Source organism: Sinohyriopsis cumingii, chromosome 15 (assembly GCF_028554795.1).
Source record: "Sinohyriopsis cumingii isolate HCF-2022 chromosome 15, ASM2855479v2, whole genome shotgun sequence".
Taxonomy (NCBI): Eukaryota; Metazoa; Mollusca; class Bivalvia; order Unionida; family Unionidae; genus Sinohyriopsis; species Sinohyriopsis cumingii.
This window is the reverse complement of record NC_142975.1, coordinates 86,754,462-86,771,502: the sequence shown is the minus strand read 5'-3', so window position 1 is coordinate 86,771,502 and position 17,041 is coordinate 86,754,462. Positions and strand designations below refer to the sequence as shown.

Genomic DNA, 17,041 nt, shown 5'->3' with positions numbered 1-17,041 from the left:
ATGCCCTCTTGTATTCAAATGTAAAATATTAGATCTACCATCCCAGCTACATCCGTATGCATTTCTGTGGGAACCATGTTAAGTACTCACTGTTTTGATTTCCAGCTTGTGGAAGTATTTGTTGTGTAATTACATTCATTTAAGGGAAGACCTGCTTTATATTATCAGATTTACTACATCTTTTGTAATAAATCAGTTAAAGGGGGGTGGAATAAAAAAAAAGTTTAACGGCTGGTAAAATCCTACCTGCATAAGTGCAAGTGGTCATGGTCGTGTGTCAGTCAACTCATTTGAATTGATCAATCAAACACTGTTATGAATATTAATATGTAAGTAATATAATTAAAGATCCTTAAATGAGCCTTCTCATTCACAAATGTAATCAAAGATAAGGCAATCATGCAAAATGAGTACTTAGAGAATAAAAAGGTTTATTTTGCAGATACAGTTCATTATGGAGAAGTGAGTTCTGGAATTTGTAGTAAATTTAAAATTCCTGAATAATGTCATTCAGAGATTTTGTCAAGGATTAGAATTTTCTCAGTTACTTGCATTGAAACAACGACATCAGTATTTCTTTCAGAACAATTAAAACAAATTGAGTTTCAACATTGGCAGTTGTTTAACAAAATAATGATCCTATATTTGGAAAAGAGGAAGCTTTTGCAGTGACATAATATGCAAGGTTTTCATGTACATGTCATGATTGTTGAAACCTCTTGGAATAATGTTGTTAAAAATTTCACTGTTAAGTGTCTTGAAAAAAGGTAATTTATACAACAACAAAAAAAATCACTTTATTGAAAATTATTCACAACATAAATAATGAGTATTAACTGCCATTAAACTGCTCTATTATACTTACCTACCCCCCACCCCCAGTTACTCAATGTCCAGTGGAGATCACATCACTTTCTTAATTTTTGGGACATTCCTTAGTAACTCTCACCATCATTTATAGTGAGGCCTTTGTGTTTGGACCCCATTATGCACAAGTTGTAGAGGAAGATTTGAAATGATAATATTAATAATAATGGTGATGATAATGATAATAATGGATTTATTTTTACAGGATGTCACAATTAGTTTTCTGGAACTAATCTACCTTGTGGTTCCCTGATATTTACATATTTACATAAATACTCAGAAACTTGCTAAGTACCAAAATCTTTTTTCCCCTCTCCTTTCCTTTGCATTTTCTCTGGCTAAAGTGAAAGTATTTTTCCTGGTAAAATGAAATGAATTCTTCTTTTAAAATTGCACGAAGCAAAGTAAAATCATACTCCTTTTATTAAGTGACAACAGTGTATTAAGATGTGTAATACAGTGTTAAAATTGGTTTATTTACAACATTATTTATACAATGTAGCTAGGTGACAACAATGAAGCTGTAGGTGTCCATATGTAATGGGGCATAGTAAGTCGCTACTACCCAGGAACTTGAACATTTCATTCAGTTTATTAGTAAATAGTAACTTTAACTTTTATATGCTGCCCTCATTTCAAGCATCTGTACGATTATGGGAATGGAACTAAGTAAATTTTATGTTGTGCCGGACTGTTGATCTGTGAAATAAATAAGTAGGATTGATGTTCATACAGAATAGCGGTTGACATGCTATTAATCGAGATAAAGGTATGCATGAAGAATTGTGACCTTGCACCAACCAATTCATGCAAACTACTGCTAGTATAGAGAAAATGGGGGCTGGGTTGAGCTAGTGAAAGGGTCTGTGACACTAGAAATAGCTATATGCATACTTTGTTTCCTGAAATGTGTCCATGTTTGACCAATTCTTTGTGAAATATTTACTATCATGACATAAAAGTATTTCATAATTCAACAAACAGGCACACAGATAATATTCATTTATGATGAAATAATACACATATAGACCTTACGTTGCCCATGTTAAAAGCAGATGAAAAGACAATACAATATATAGAACATGCAAAATATAATATAATAGTTGTTGGGTTTTTTTAAAACATGTATGACCTTGTCTAACACATAACTGAAAATGACAAATGTAACACGTTACATTTAAGCCATCAACATATATTTGAAATAACAGAAAGGCATACTTTGAATAAGAATTACGACATTATGAGAATGCTAATAAATATGTACCTTTGTGAATTCAGAAAAAAATATAATTTTGTAGGACAATGCTAAGCATGGAGTTTGAGAAGCTCTGTAAGATTGTATTTTACATCAATGAGAATACAAAAAAGCAGTGAAGCAAATAATATCTAATTCTCGACTTTTCTACTTTGTAGACAAGTTCTAAACCATAAATTTGCAATCCTATCAATGGATTTTTGTTGCAAAGCTAAAAAGTGAGTGATTATGTTAAGAAAATCCCTCTTTCTAAATAAGAGAGCCAAATCACTCATGTACATACTCAGTGTGTGTGTGTGTGTGTGTTTCTTGCTTTGCTCTCACTTTTCCATGTTCAAGGAGAAGTCACTTTCAAAAATTCATGTCTTGCTTGACTCCTGATACAGTGTATTATATAGGTAGTGAAGAAGCAAATAGTGAGAAGTTAATGAATAAAAAGAACATTAGTTTGCCAATGGGGAGACATAAAAATATTGCCAATTACAGTAAAAGACGTCTTGAAAGAGAATTGCTATAAGACACAATTGTCTCAAGTTTCTCAGTGCACAGATATGTTGATTATACAGTGTTTTGACCTGTTTCTAGAGACAAGGTATTTTGGCAGAAAGAGGGCACTTTCAAGATAGTTTCTACTCTATTAGAAATAATAATTCCATTTTTATCAATTAACTTCGATAGAAATAATTCTATTTTTATCAATTAACTTCGATATTAACTTAATAAGAAAAATTGCATATCTATGTACATTATGATGATACTGTATTTTAGAGAACTGCCAAATAAAGATTGCTTAGTGTACATCATACTTCCTTCACATTATCTAGTAAGAATCTGGATAAATCATAATTTTTACCATAATTTGCAGGTATCCAGAAGCCAGCTGTCTGCAAACTTTAAATTCTATGATATGGAATCAGGATTGGACCACTTTGAGATCCAGATTTACCAGGAATATCAGGGATCTAAGCGTCAAATCTTCCCAGGTAAATCACTATGATTAATCTCTACATATAAATGGATTATTTGGTTTTAATGGTTCAAAAAATGTTAGGCATTTTTGTAATAGTTAAAATGAAACAAATTTCACTTATTCTTTGGGTTTGATTGTGACAAACAGTTTTCACAGTATTTCTTGATATGGTTATTGGCACACCTGCATTAACTACACGAGACACGGGTGTCACTAGTTTGGCAATTACAACAGCATTGCCATGAAATTTTTTAACATTTTATATTTTCATAAGTCAGATACAAAGGGGATACATCAATGGATTGATGTGGGTTAAACACCATGTTTCATTTGAATATCTGTTTTTATTGGGTTTTTGTCAGTTTTTATGTTTGTATGTTTAGATTTTCAGAATATATTGTCTCTTGTGGGAGTATACACTAAATAGGGGAGAATATTTTTCTTCTCTCCTTTTCTTGGACTCTGGCTTTCCTAAGCAAGGTATTGCAAGTCATTATCACAGAGCCTTGAAAATGATGCCAGATTTTTACAACAGAAGCTACTAAACATTTTGTGATTTATTTGTAAAACTAGTTTTGTTTAACTCCATTGAATAAGGCCCAATCTCTAAGTTCCTGAAACTCCAACTTAATTTACTTATCTCTTACCTGTCAATGGTATAACATTTCTTGTTGCAATGGGCATGACAATGATGTTATCATTAACAGTGTCATTTATGTTTATGTCCTGTGTTTAAATTTTAGAAAGTCATATATCTTCTACATATTGATTAGGATGGTGTGCCATTATTCGCATGGTGCTAAACAAGATACGAATTCAAAATAAAAGATAATTTTTTTTTTACAAAAGTAGCTCTACTTGTATATTTATCATTTATCTCAAGTCCTGTATTCAGCAATTATTATAAATGATGCCCATTTTGCAGCAGACAGTGTCTAACAAAACATATTCTGTCTTCAGCCATATAAAATAGCATTCTTGTATTCTCACAGCAATGATGTACATGGGCAGAAACTGATATAACTGAACACAATGTCTCTGATAACACATCAAATCATTGTCCACTGCAGAATACTTGAAATTATCAGTTGTAAAAGTACTTAGCTATTTATATTTGCTATGAGTTTATAACATTTTATATCCAGTTTTTCTCAGTACACAAATTTCTGAGAAGTAAAGTTAGTCCACCACATTTTCCAATATCTATAGTAATCAGCTGTTAGCCATTAACTAGCTCCTCTGGATCAATAATTTACAACTCTTCCAGACTTCTGTTGTCATACACATTGCTATTATTTTTGTCAAAGAAACCTGCTTTTCTAGAGACAATTTCGTCTTTTTAATTTTGTTTTTCATTTATAAAGAAGTATTTGTGAAATTTTATCTTCATCTTGGTATATGGCTGATAGTGTTACTTGCCCATCTGTTTTGGATCTGCCATTAAAGGGAGTTGATTCTGTACCTTCTAAAGGTAGCTATGGCTTTTTCTTAAAACATGGCTATGTTTTCTTCATTACTTCATTATTAATTGTACAATACTGAATTGCCTGTTTATTCATTACAGTGTTTCTTGTAATGTAATAAAGGTATAATTTGATTTATTTATTTTGTCGTATCGTTAACTATAACAGCAGATGGTCATTAGCAATTGCAACTTTCTACGATGATGTCATGGTTGTGATATAATGACCCTCATTGTCTGTGGCATTTTTGGTAGAGACTGATATATAAACAAGTTCAAGCTAAGGTTGCATCATTGTGAACCAGTATTAACCTGACAAATTTATTGAACCATTATTAACTGGACAAATTTATTCAACTAAGTGATTCAGCTTTTGATACGAGATGTAGGAGACTTTCATTTGGATGGGGGTGGGTAAACTTGGTCTTTGATCAATTTTCTATTGATTCATTATTTTGTTGTTAATTTCCAGAATAAGGAACAGTGTTCAAAGACTTTGGTATTAGTTAAGATGAAACACTTTTTAATAATAAAACTACCACAACAAACGACCATCAAATGTTGCAATGATTATTTAAAATGGAAATAGTCAATACTTCAAGATTATGGAGCTTGTGAGAATAGGAAAATCAAGTATAAATTCAACTGAAACTTTGAAGTAATATCATTATTATATGTCTACATTTTTATCTTTGTTGTTGTGTTTTTTCAGAGACTTCAGGTGACTGGCTTAAAATAGCTAATAGTGCCAGTATGTCTGTTTTTACCAAGGATACATTATCCTTGATCTCAGGGGCACGTTACACAGTGAGAGTTGGGGCCATCAACAAGGCAAAATTTGTGGCAGCCTACAACACTAATGGTGTTATTATTGATGATACTAAGCCAGAGGTAGATATTTTTGATGTTTTTAACCCACCAAATACTTACATTTGTAGACATGAATAAAATATCTGAATACAGATCATGTAATTAGTCTAAAATGAAAGAATTATTCTTGATTTTTATTCCCCACCACAACCAGGAGTATTTGTCCTTCCATCCATCTATTTGCCATGCCTTTTTAGAGCTTTGCATTTATGACAGTATTCAGGCACTGCATGGAGTACAGTGCAACCCCCTTATAATGCTCCCCGCTATGACGCGAATTCGGATATAACGCAGTCGTGGCATGGCTCCCGAAATTTCGTATATTCATTCGCACATGAAAAAATATTTTTTGTTCAAAGTACATGAAATAGTGAATAACAAATTTATTATCTTTATGGGGAAGAGATCGCGTATGAATTCAAATTTAATATGAACGTGGCGTGGTTCCTGAAATTTTAAATACATTTATGTGTATATTTCTCATACGGGGAAAAAATATTTTTTTTGAGTACGAGAAATAGTGTGTAAAACATTTATTATCATTTTGGGGAAGAGTTCACGTATGAATTTTAATATAATACGATCGTGGTGTAGCTTCTGAAATTTAACAAAATCACCAGGTTCTTGAAATGTTATGCCAAAATAAACATTATCAGACATGTTACCAATAAATAATGTCCGCTTTGTTAGCTGGAAATTGAAATGGTATGAAATTGTACATGCATTCAGCTTTAAAAAGTTTTTTTTTATAAAAGTGACCATTGCAGGCCTACTGCACTTAGTTCTCGGGTTTTACATATGTATGGGGTTTACTTATGAACTCGTTATTAATTTCCTATTTTTTTATAAAAATATTTTACTGTTATAGTAACGCAAGTTGACCAATGCAATTCGTTCTCTGCACTTTGTGCAAAAAAAAAAATATTATCATTTTGGGGAAGAGATCATGTATGAATTCGAGTATAATACGATATCTAATATGATCATGGTGAGGTTCCTGAAATTTTAAATACCTGTATGTGTATTTTTCTCATACCCGGAAAAATACTTTTTAAAAGTGAGAGAAATCATGTGTAAAACGTTTATTATCACTTTGGGGAAGAGTTCGAGTATGAATTCAAATATAATACGATCGTGGCTTGGCTTCTGAAATTTAATAATTTCACCAGGTTCTTGAAGTGTTATGCCAAAATAAACATTATCAGAAATGTTACTTGTTACTGATCCATGAGTAAAGCCAGTAAGTCATCTCTGTGATTGTCTTCAATTAATTCTGTACACCATCGTTGCTCAAACAATACCCGACATGTATTTCTTTAAGTGCATACGCAAACAAGCAGCAGACATTGTGGTGGTTGATAAAGATTCTCACAATTTAATAAACATCAAAAAACAAAAGCCGCCAACATGTTTGCTGTATTTGGCAGTGTTATTAGACGCAATCAGTTGACCAGTAAATAATGTCCGCTTTATTAGCTGGAAATTGAAAGGGTATGAAATTGTACATGCATTCAGCTTTACATTTTTTCTAAAAAGTGACTCATGACCATTGCAGGCCTACTGCACTTAGTTCTCAGGTTTTACATGGGTATGGTGTTTGTTTATGAACTCGTTACTAATTTCCAATTTTTTATAAAAATGTTTAACCATTATGGAAAAGCAAGTTCACAAACGCAAATCGTTCTCTACACTTTGCGCCATGATTAGTATAGTAGTTTTCACACATTTCTTTCGATAGTCACAAAATCTGAAGTAAAAGTTATATGCATGCTGAAAGCATGTGTTGATTTGTAATTATTCTTGTTGTAGTCGTTCAAACAAATAGGCGTACAAGCGTTAATTATTGGAAGTTTGCAATGGATAAATGTACACGGAAACGCATATGAGAAAATTTTAGCAGTATGAAATTTGTACAGACACCATTCATAGACCCTGGAATGTTATGAACTGTACACGTCTTTGTCTTTATTAACCTAATTTTGCTGTTAATTTTTTCCATTGAATTCAGACACATAATGATGTGTAACAAAATTATTGAATAGTTTAATATATATGCAATTTTTGTAATGGAATTACATATTTTATGAATTAATTTCAGATCCTGATGGTACGATATTAGACAGCAAGTAAACGGTGTTGTTCATGCAATATATTAGACGTTGAATTCAGATACAATGATCAGGGGAAAAAATATTGAATATTGTAAATATGTGTACAATTTTTCAATGGAATTACATACATTATAGATGAACTGAATGCCACGACAGCACGATAGTAAACGGTGTTGATACCCTATTCATCATATACCATAGACATGAATACATGTATATGTGCCAGTGAGATGTTCTCTGAAAAAAAGTAAAATACTGTAAAACCCCGCATTAATGCGACCCCGATATTAACACGATCCAATTTTGTGGACCCCAATTATCGCGTTATAGTGGGGTTCCATTGTATTTGCCAAGGTCTGTCAATCCATCTATTTGCCATGCCTTTTTCGAGCTTTGCATTTATGACAGTATTCAGGCACTGCATGGAGTATTTGTCAATGTCCGTCAATTCATCTATTTGCCATGCCTTTTTAGAGCTTTGCATTTATGACAGTATTCAGACACAGCATGGAGTATTTGTCAATGTCTGTCAATCCATCTATTTGCCATGCCTTTTTAGAGCTTTGCATTTATGACAGTATTCAGGCACTTCATGGAGTATTTGTCAGTGTCCGTCAGTCCATTTGCTTGTTATGCCTTTGTTGAGTTTTGCATTTGTGTCAGTATTCAGGCACTGAATGGATAATATGATCATTCTTTTGCAGTTTTTTATCTATAAATATTCTGAACTTAGTACCTCAAATTCTGTTAAATCCTGAATTCTTTATCTTTACAATTTATGAATTTAACTTTTAACTTGTAACCAGTATTTTGTAGTAGTGCCATTAAACACCATACATACATACATACATACATACATACATACATACATACATACACATTTGAAAAACAGATAGACCTGCTGGTTCACTTTTTAAAATTGGTTTTTGAACAGATACCTTGCACTGAATATTATTTTTATTATTATTATTATTATTATTAAGATTTTTATGTTCGCTATTCAACAGATCATAAAATGCATGTATATGTTGTTCTCTCCCAAATTTATTTTCCACACAAGTTTACTGTATCCTGCTCATTTTTATCAATCCTTTAAGTTTAATCATCCCCAGTGACTTGAAATAATCACTGATCTCACTTTAATCAATCCTTTAAATTTAATCATCCCTATTGACTTGAAATAATCACTGATCTCACTTTAATCAATCCTATAAGTTTATTCATCCCCATTGACTTGAAATAATCACTGATCTCACTTTAATCAATCCTATAAATTTAATCATCCCCATTCACTGATCTCACTTTAATTAATCCTTTAAATGTAATCATCCCACTTGACTTGAAATAATCACTGATCTTAGTTTCTTTTCTGCACTATAATAGAAGAAGAATTTCACTATGGATTGACAACTTGCATATAGCTTTGAGACAGGACTAACTCAATTTAGTCAAGTTGTGTAAGTATCACTTGGAGACAGCTGTTTACTCTTTTAAAATATCTGGCCAGTTGCACAGCATGCTGAGATCAAAAGATGGACAGCCTGTGTGAGAAGCCTGTGATCAATAGGAGGTTAACAAAAGCCATGTATGGCTTCTTTTTTTTTGACCCATAAAAAAAAACGTTTTTACAGATGAGTTTTAAATATTGAATGACTCCTGACCCTAATAAAAGGGACATCACTCATATCTCATCTCAAAAACAGAGACAGCTTTCATTGTCAGTCAAATAGATGAAGATATAGAACTCTTTGTGTTACAGTGACACAAAAGGTGGCTTCCATACCTGCTGCAATAGCACAACTACTTTTTCCCATCATCCAGCAACTGAATTGCTTCAACTCTTTACCCTTATTACAAAAGCTGCAACAGTTTCAGTTTGATTGTTGTTGGGTTTAATGCCATTTTTCAGCACACGATAGGCTATACATGGCGGCCATTATTAATGGTGGAGGAAGAACCCGGGAAAATCCTGGAAAGAACCACTGATCCACGAGAAGCTACTGGCAAGCTTTCTCACATACCCACATTGGCAGAATTGGAGACTCGAACCCATGCAGACAGAGGTGAGATGGCAGTGATCTGTAATGGAGAGCACTTTAGACCACTCGGCCACTCAGGGCCGCTACTTTCAGTTTGATATATTAACATTTTTTAGTTACATTCTCAACAAGACTGGAGTACAAGTAAAAGTGAGAAGAGAAATATTGCATATTGATTCCTTTATATAAACAATGCCATCCTTCTTTCGAAGGAATTTTTTTTTGTTTACACATACTGAATGGTCACTGTGTCCAGGAAAGCCAGTAATAACTTAAGGCAGTGACAAACCATTGTTTAGTTAGGAAACAACTGGCCACTGACTGCAGAAGGCCTGTGAGCATTTCACATGGGATATTTATATAGGAAATTTCCAAGGGGAAATGTGAATGACCATTTTGAGCAGGTGACCATTAGGACAGGTTTGGCTGTACACTTTCTCAGTGAAGACTTGCTTTAAGAATCAGTATTTTTTCTGTAGCCAGATAAACTCAGGCAGCTATGGATTTTATTTCCAGTACATATTGGTGCATGTAGGAACTTGACCTTGTCAGATACACTGATAACAATTATCCACATGCACACATATGATATGACATTGGTACTGTTTCAGATGGACTGAGAACAATTATCCACATGCACACATATGACATGACATTGGTACTGTTTCAGATGGACTGAGAACAATTATCCACATGCACACATATGACATGACATTGGTACTGTTTCAGATGGACTGAGAACAATTATCCACATGCACACATGTGACATGACATTGGTACTGTTTCAGTGACATGACATTGGTACTGTTTCAGATGCATTGGATCCATGTGGGTACTCTGTCATCAGATGTGGAAGAAGTAATAGAGGGTTATGTCTGGCAGTCTGACCATGAAGGCATACAGGCCACATGGTTTGCCACAGATGGACAGTCAGGAATCAAGTTCTACAAGATTGCCATTGGAACATCTAAAGGTTGGTAGTGAATAGTCTTTGTTTAAAATCATGGTGAGGCACAGGTATTACTTTTCCAGCAACATCAGCATCGTACCAAAAGTTATGTGCTAAACTTGTTCAAGTTAACTAAGAAGGGAATACATCATTGCACAGGTGGAAGTGATGTTCAAAGAATGATCTTTTATGTTGCAGACAAATTTTTCTTGGCAAAAAAAGGATCACGTTTGTATTCAAATTTATGTATTTCTTGTTATTTTTCAAACATGAAAAAATAATTATTAATTTCAGTGTACGAAAAACTATATGTAAAATAAAGAATTATCATTTTGTGGTAATGACCGTGTATGAAAAATAAAGGGATCATACTTGGACAAGACCTGTGGAACACATGACACTTGACAATCTAATGTACAAAACTTATGTACAAATCTGGTCTCATTCTGCTCACAACTTAAGAATCTGTTGTTATAAAAGAGAGAGTACTCTTTATTGTTCAGTTACCTGTCAGTTGTTATTCCTTATGTAAACACTACAAGAGCACTATTATATTCCATTGGCAAATAAAACTTGAATAAATAAAACCTTTTGGTTGTAATTATGAGATCCATTGTCACTGTGCCACATGGCTATGCAGATGTAACATACATGCTAATTAAATACGCTTGACCTTAGCTTGGTCTTTTCCAGAAAATACTGGATTGAAGACCAGATTAACCACTTCAGATCAGATTAAGGAGGCTGTACGTAGGGAAATGAGGCTACCCATGGGGTATTGAAAATGTGTACAACAAGCCCATTAGCTCGAGAACAATATTAATCTACTGATACTTGTTCTGAAGCCAGTTGGAAAAAAATGGCAAATGAATTTAAGAGTGAGCGAGAGGAAAACAAAGCAACATATATAAAATATATTTTTGTATTATAAACACGTTATTTTCAAGGATATAATTTGTGATCCAACGTTGAACGTATGCACAAAACAAATACAAAAACATGATGCAGTGAAACATTCATAATTTGCAAGAGTTTTATAAGTCTTCCAGCTCAAAACCCTCAAACCATTCACATTCTTCATCACTAGAAAAACTTTCCAATGGAGCCGCATTGTCACTCCCTATGTAGTGGTCCTCTCTACCATTTATTACATTTGAAAGGCCAGTAACTTTGAAGCTACTGATTATCACGTGCTTCTTTAATTCTTCACTGGCTTCAAAAATCCAGTCAATCATCTGTTGCTTTGAAGGCGCTGGAATTTTTTCGGTTGCCTCCTCACCAGCTTCCCTGGTTGCAATATTTTTGGAAGCCTGGTCCTTCATGTACATTGACCATTTTTTCCACAGCAGTCCCTTGAAAGGCTTATTTAGATATGCATCCAGTGGCTGTAGTTTACTTGTGCATCCACCAGGGATTACTGCCATTGTTGTTCTGGATTTTTTCATGGAGTTTTTTTACTCCATCAGTCAAATGGATATGGAATAAATCCAACACTAATAGAATGGTGTGCACTTCGTGTGTATTTTCCAAACTTCATCAATATAATCCAACATTAGGTGTCCATCCATCCATGCTTTTTGTTGAACTTTCACTACAACTCCCTTTGGGATTTTTTAGATTTTTTAAGTTTCTTTTTCCACGAAAGATTATCTTGGGTGGCAACAAGTCACCAGACGCCAGGCATGTCAATACACAAGTTAAATGGCACTTGTCACTGCCGGTACCTCTAATACGCACCTCTCGTTCCAACTTTTCAATTATGTTTCCTGGAACCAAGTTGAAATACACTAGCGTTTCATCCATATTTCCAATTAAATGTTCATCAAATTCCTCATCCTCCCGCAGCCTTCTTATCTATCTGGTAAAGCAGTCTATTTTTTCCTCTAGGTCTCGAGGTAGTTTTTGAGATATTGAAGTTATACATTTCAGTGCTAGTCCATTTCGCTTGAAAAATCCATCAAACCATCCTCTTGAGCCCTGAAACTTTAGATTTTCCTCCTGAATAACTGCAGTAGCATAATTTTATAACATCTCAATTGTTACAGGCACATGATAGACCCACATACAGAGTAACCAGGATAAAATTTCCTGCTCCTTCTCATGCGAATACATCATGGGTTGGCCAGCACCTGGAATAGATCTTTTCTTTGTCCTTTGAATATTTTTTGAAAAATCCATTTTCATCCAGCTTGATAAAGTACTTGGTGTGAGATGGTACCTTGCAGCTATGGACCTAATTCCAAAAAGTTCTGCCTCCTCAACAATTCTTATTTTATCGTTAATGTCCCATTTCATATACTTTACTCTTACTGGTGACTTTGCAGTACCAGGAAACTGGCTTATATCCCTCATATCTTTGCAGTAGTCCAGCTTGTCTACTGCAGGCTCAGGAAATTTTTCAGCAACAATGGGCAACTTTTCATTAGTATCTTTTGGTATGATGGCATTATCTGCTGCATCAATATTTGATTTGTGCAGTTCAGCATCATCTTTTACATTGACAATCTCTTTAACTGATGGGCTTCACCTTTGTCTTTTCTGGACCGTCCAGGTCCAATTTTCTGCCTTTTGTTTGGTGGTTCAGTGCATTTAGATGGTGGTGGGATAAAATTCTCTCCCATTGGCCAGGGTTTGAAGAAACTTAATGATGAAGACATGCCCAAGCAAACAGACCAAGATCTTTGAAGATATTAACTATACATAAATCGAACTCATGGAGTCAATGACTTTTGCATTTATGATTAAAACTAACTAGTTTTTTTATAGTTTTTACTGCATTACTATATTAAGACAATAATATTTGCCCAATGGTCTGTGGTATTCACGTCTTCCTGTACTGAGATATTATTTTCACTGGATAAATAAACTCAGATGGCTTCTGAATTCATTTTTAAATGTGCGCGTTTCTTTGTTACACGACTGACATAATCAAGACCGCTCATTAACGATGTTGTCTGGCTGTTGATGGATAGTGGTACATATTGTAATGACAACAAGAGAACAAATACATCAATCATTATATTTTCTCATTGATACAGCAGACAAAGAAGGGCAATAAAGTGAATGTGAATAGATTCTCAGTTAACAAAACAGTTGCCCTTTCCGAGTAAGATGAGCAAAGGGCTTTATACACACTTATAATTGGTGGATATTTTTTTTTTCTTATTTTATTTTTTCATTATTAGATGCCTCGGATACATATTTACACGAAGATAACAGATAATTCGGGTTTGTGTTTCATTGAGGAAACAAATATTTATATTTCTCATGTGGGATTATACCAAATATAGTCGTCAAAGAATAAATTGGTCATTTTGCGTATCTAAGTGATATGTCAGCAATTTTTATGACGCTGTTTGTTACATGATGCAAATAAAAACAAAAATATGTAGTGAAATACAAAAATAAAAGAAAGAATTTATGAATGACTTACGTGTATGATTATAAACTATAATTGTTATATTGCTTGAATCTCCCATTTCACTATTCAGTGCCTCGGTTAAGAACATGCCCAAAGTTAGTCACTACTCTGCTTAGCAAAACAATACCTTGGTCGTTTGATGTACCTAAATCGAACTTTGGCATATTTCTGAATTCATTTGAAATGGGAACCTGTCAGTTGTAATAAAATGAAATAAAAATAATAGATAAATAAAAACTAAAACAATGATTTTATCTCTTATTCTTAGCTGTAAAATTTAAAGGACTGTACTTTTTTTGTTATCACTTTGGCAAAAGTAAATTTTCACAGTAGATCATTTTATGTACAAAAAATAATAGGATGACTGAAAAAATATAAAACTTGATGTACGAAAAAATATGATAGAATTAATTAATTATTATTTGTATGGCTTGATGGTACAAAAAATTAAAGGGTATGAAAAATAACATGAAATACGGTACCATAATATCATCTTCTGCTAGGCTCTTGGGATTGCTTCACACAAGCAATAAGCTTTAAAACTCCTGTGGGGCTCTTTAATTGTGTTTTTCTTACCAGCTCAGCCTCCCAAAGGCTGTTCCAGACTTTTACTGAGCCCTGCTGTGAGACCTTGAGGCCAAAACTTACATTTCACAACTTCTCTATTTTGCTGCTCCCCACTCCCATTTGTTTCTCCTTGGTTGACCAAATCCTACTGTACTATTTGCCTTTCACATAGCAAGACATTTAATTGGTGTATATTTCATTCTCTTTTGCCACCTGTTAGCATTTACCAGAAGTTTTCATTGATCGCTATTTCACCAGACTGTTTATTTAAAGTAAATTGACAACTATTTATCATTAAAAAAACTTACATAATATAATTATGATATCTTATTTAGAACTTGCAAATTTCACAATATGGATTCAGTCTTTACGGGCATTAATCACCATTTTCGATGATGATGTGAGCAATGTATCAAGGTTTAATTTACCAATTCTTATTGTATTTTTTTTCACATTCAGCATATTTGAAAGATATTTAAAATATATTTTCTTTGGAAAAAATCAGGAGACATGCCGGACACTGTGTTTTAATCAGGATCGTGAGTTATCTGGACACAAGTTATCGAGGGAGTGGTGTACTGCACAAAAATGCCTTCAATAGCATCCTAGTCCCTGACATTTTTATGGTAGATTACCATATCGACCATAAAGGCTGCACATGTCTCTGTCCATTTTTTGGTCTTCCAACCTTTGTGGATGATATCTACATCTTTATATACCTGTACAGCAAGGACATTATGTTTGACAGCGGCAAGGTGCGCTTTGTGCACAGCTGAGGACTAAGGGTCTACCAAGCAGGTGGTGTATAATATACAAGGTGTTGTGTGTGCACAACTGAGGACAAAGGACCCACCAAGTTAGTGGTGTATAATATACAAGGTACTTTGTGTTCACAACTGAGGACAAAGGACCCACCATGCTAGTGGTGTATAATATATAAGGTGCTGTGCAGAAGTCCAGTGGAAGCATGTATGGTTAAATCCAGATAAACATGCACACAGTGGACGGAAAAAGTGATGGACTTCTATGTGGGACCATACATAACATTGAGCAAGATACAGACTTCAAGCCTAGAAAAGATGTGAAACCCCAATGGCAATACATTTAATGGTCTTTGTTACCAAGGTTTTCCAAGTGGCTATTTTATGGTATTGACTTCTCAGGAGAACTTAACAGGGTGACTCTCATGTGAAAGAATGGCATGCTGGAGCAGAGCAACTTTGTTGATTCATCCATTCTGGAAAACATGGTGTTGGTGAGCATGCCTGCACATATATCAGTACAATCAGCCAGGGGTACACTGTCTATTAAGCTGTACTTATATCAGTACAATGAACCAGGAGTACACTGTCCATTGTAAGCTGTACATATATCAGTACAATGAACCAGGGGTACACTGTCCATTGTAAGCTGTACATATATCATCAGTACAATCAGCCAGGGGTACACTGTCCATTGTAAGCTGTGCATATATCAGTACAATCAGCCAGGGGTACACTGTCCATTGTAAGCTGTACATATATCAGTACAATCAGCCAGGGGTACACTGTCCATTGTAAGCTGTACATATATCAGTACAATCAGCCAGGGGTACACTGTCCATTGTAAGCTGTGCATATATCAGTACAATGAACCAGGGGTACAATGTCCATTGTAAGCTGTGCATATATCAGTACAATCAGCCAGGGGTACACTGTCCATTGTAAGCTGTACATATATCAGTACAATCAGCCAGGGGTACACTGTCCATTGTAAGCTGTGCAGCAAGGTAGTATCAAACTTCAAGGCTGGTGAGGTATGCAGGCCATTTGGAGTGTATCTGGTAGACTATGCCAACTGCCCCAACAAGCATTTTTCAAAGACATTTTCGTACCAGATGTCCAGGCTTGTGGTTGCACCAGAATTGAGATTTCACTCGTGCTGCCCTGGTATCAATCTAAAGGCAGAGCTGTGAAGCTACCACACTGAGGTGGAGATGCAGATAGCACAAGAAGAAAGACAAGCAGAACTAGCTTGAGTTGGAATAGTCACAAGAAAAAAGAGACATGGTGAGCTTGCATACCAAGAATGCTGTGCTAGTAACTTCAGTGGAGGACAGCAAAACAATTACATAAATAGTTCTCACAGAAGAAAAAGTGGTGCACATGCTTAGCTTTCACCAACAGTCAGCAGAAAACTGAATAAAAACAAAATGGGGAATTGCACTCACATTGTGTTGTGTTTGGTCCAGAGTAAAGAAGAATGTGTCTTGCACACTGTCTAGGCAACCAAGGGGATGGAAGTCATCCTGGAAAAGTGTCATATAGACATTGTCATGCAGGAGGACAACTACAAGATTATATACCTTGTGAGAACTGGCAAACACCAACAGCTTTCACTATAGGTGTGTTCTCTCTGCAAAAACCAGATTAGCTGTATCATTTGGAATCCAATACATGTATGGAAGCTCCAATCCTGAAAGACAAGGTCATCCTACAGGCTCTGCACAATGCTACAGAAAAGGATTCCCTACAGATAGTAGGCAGCATGT

The 17,041-nt window shown here is 34.6% G+C and overlaps 1 protein-coding gene across 1 annotated transcript in view; it reads left to right on the top strand.

Annotated features, from left to right (window-relative positions):
- LOC149782249 (uncharacterized) overlaps nucleotides 1-17,041 on the top strand; it is a 665,894-nt gene that overhangs the window by 483,885 nt on the left and 164,968 nt on the right. Inside the window, exons 167-169 of the mRNA XM_089935099.1 lie at nucleotides 2,988-3,105; nucleotides 5,267-5,445; nucleotides 10,388-10,547. Coding sequence (XP_089791225.1) covers nucleotides 2,988-3,105; nucleotides 5,267-5,445; nucleotides 10,388-10,547 — 457 coding nt within the window. The remainder of the gene's footprint in view (nucleotides 1-2,987; nucleotides 3,106-5,266; nucleotides 5,446-10,387; nucleotides 10,548-17,041) is intronic.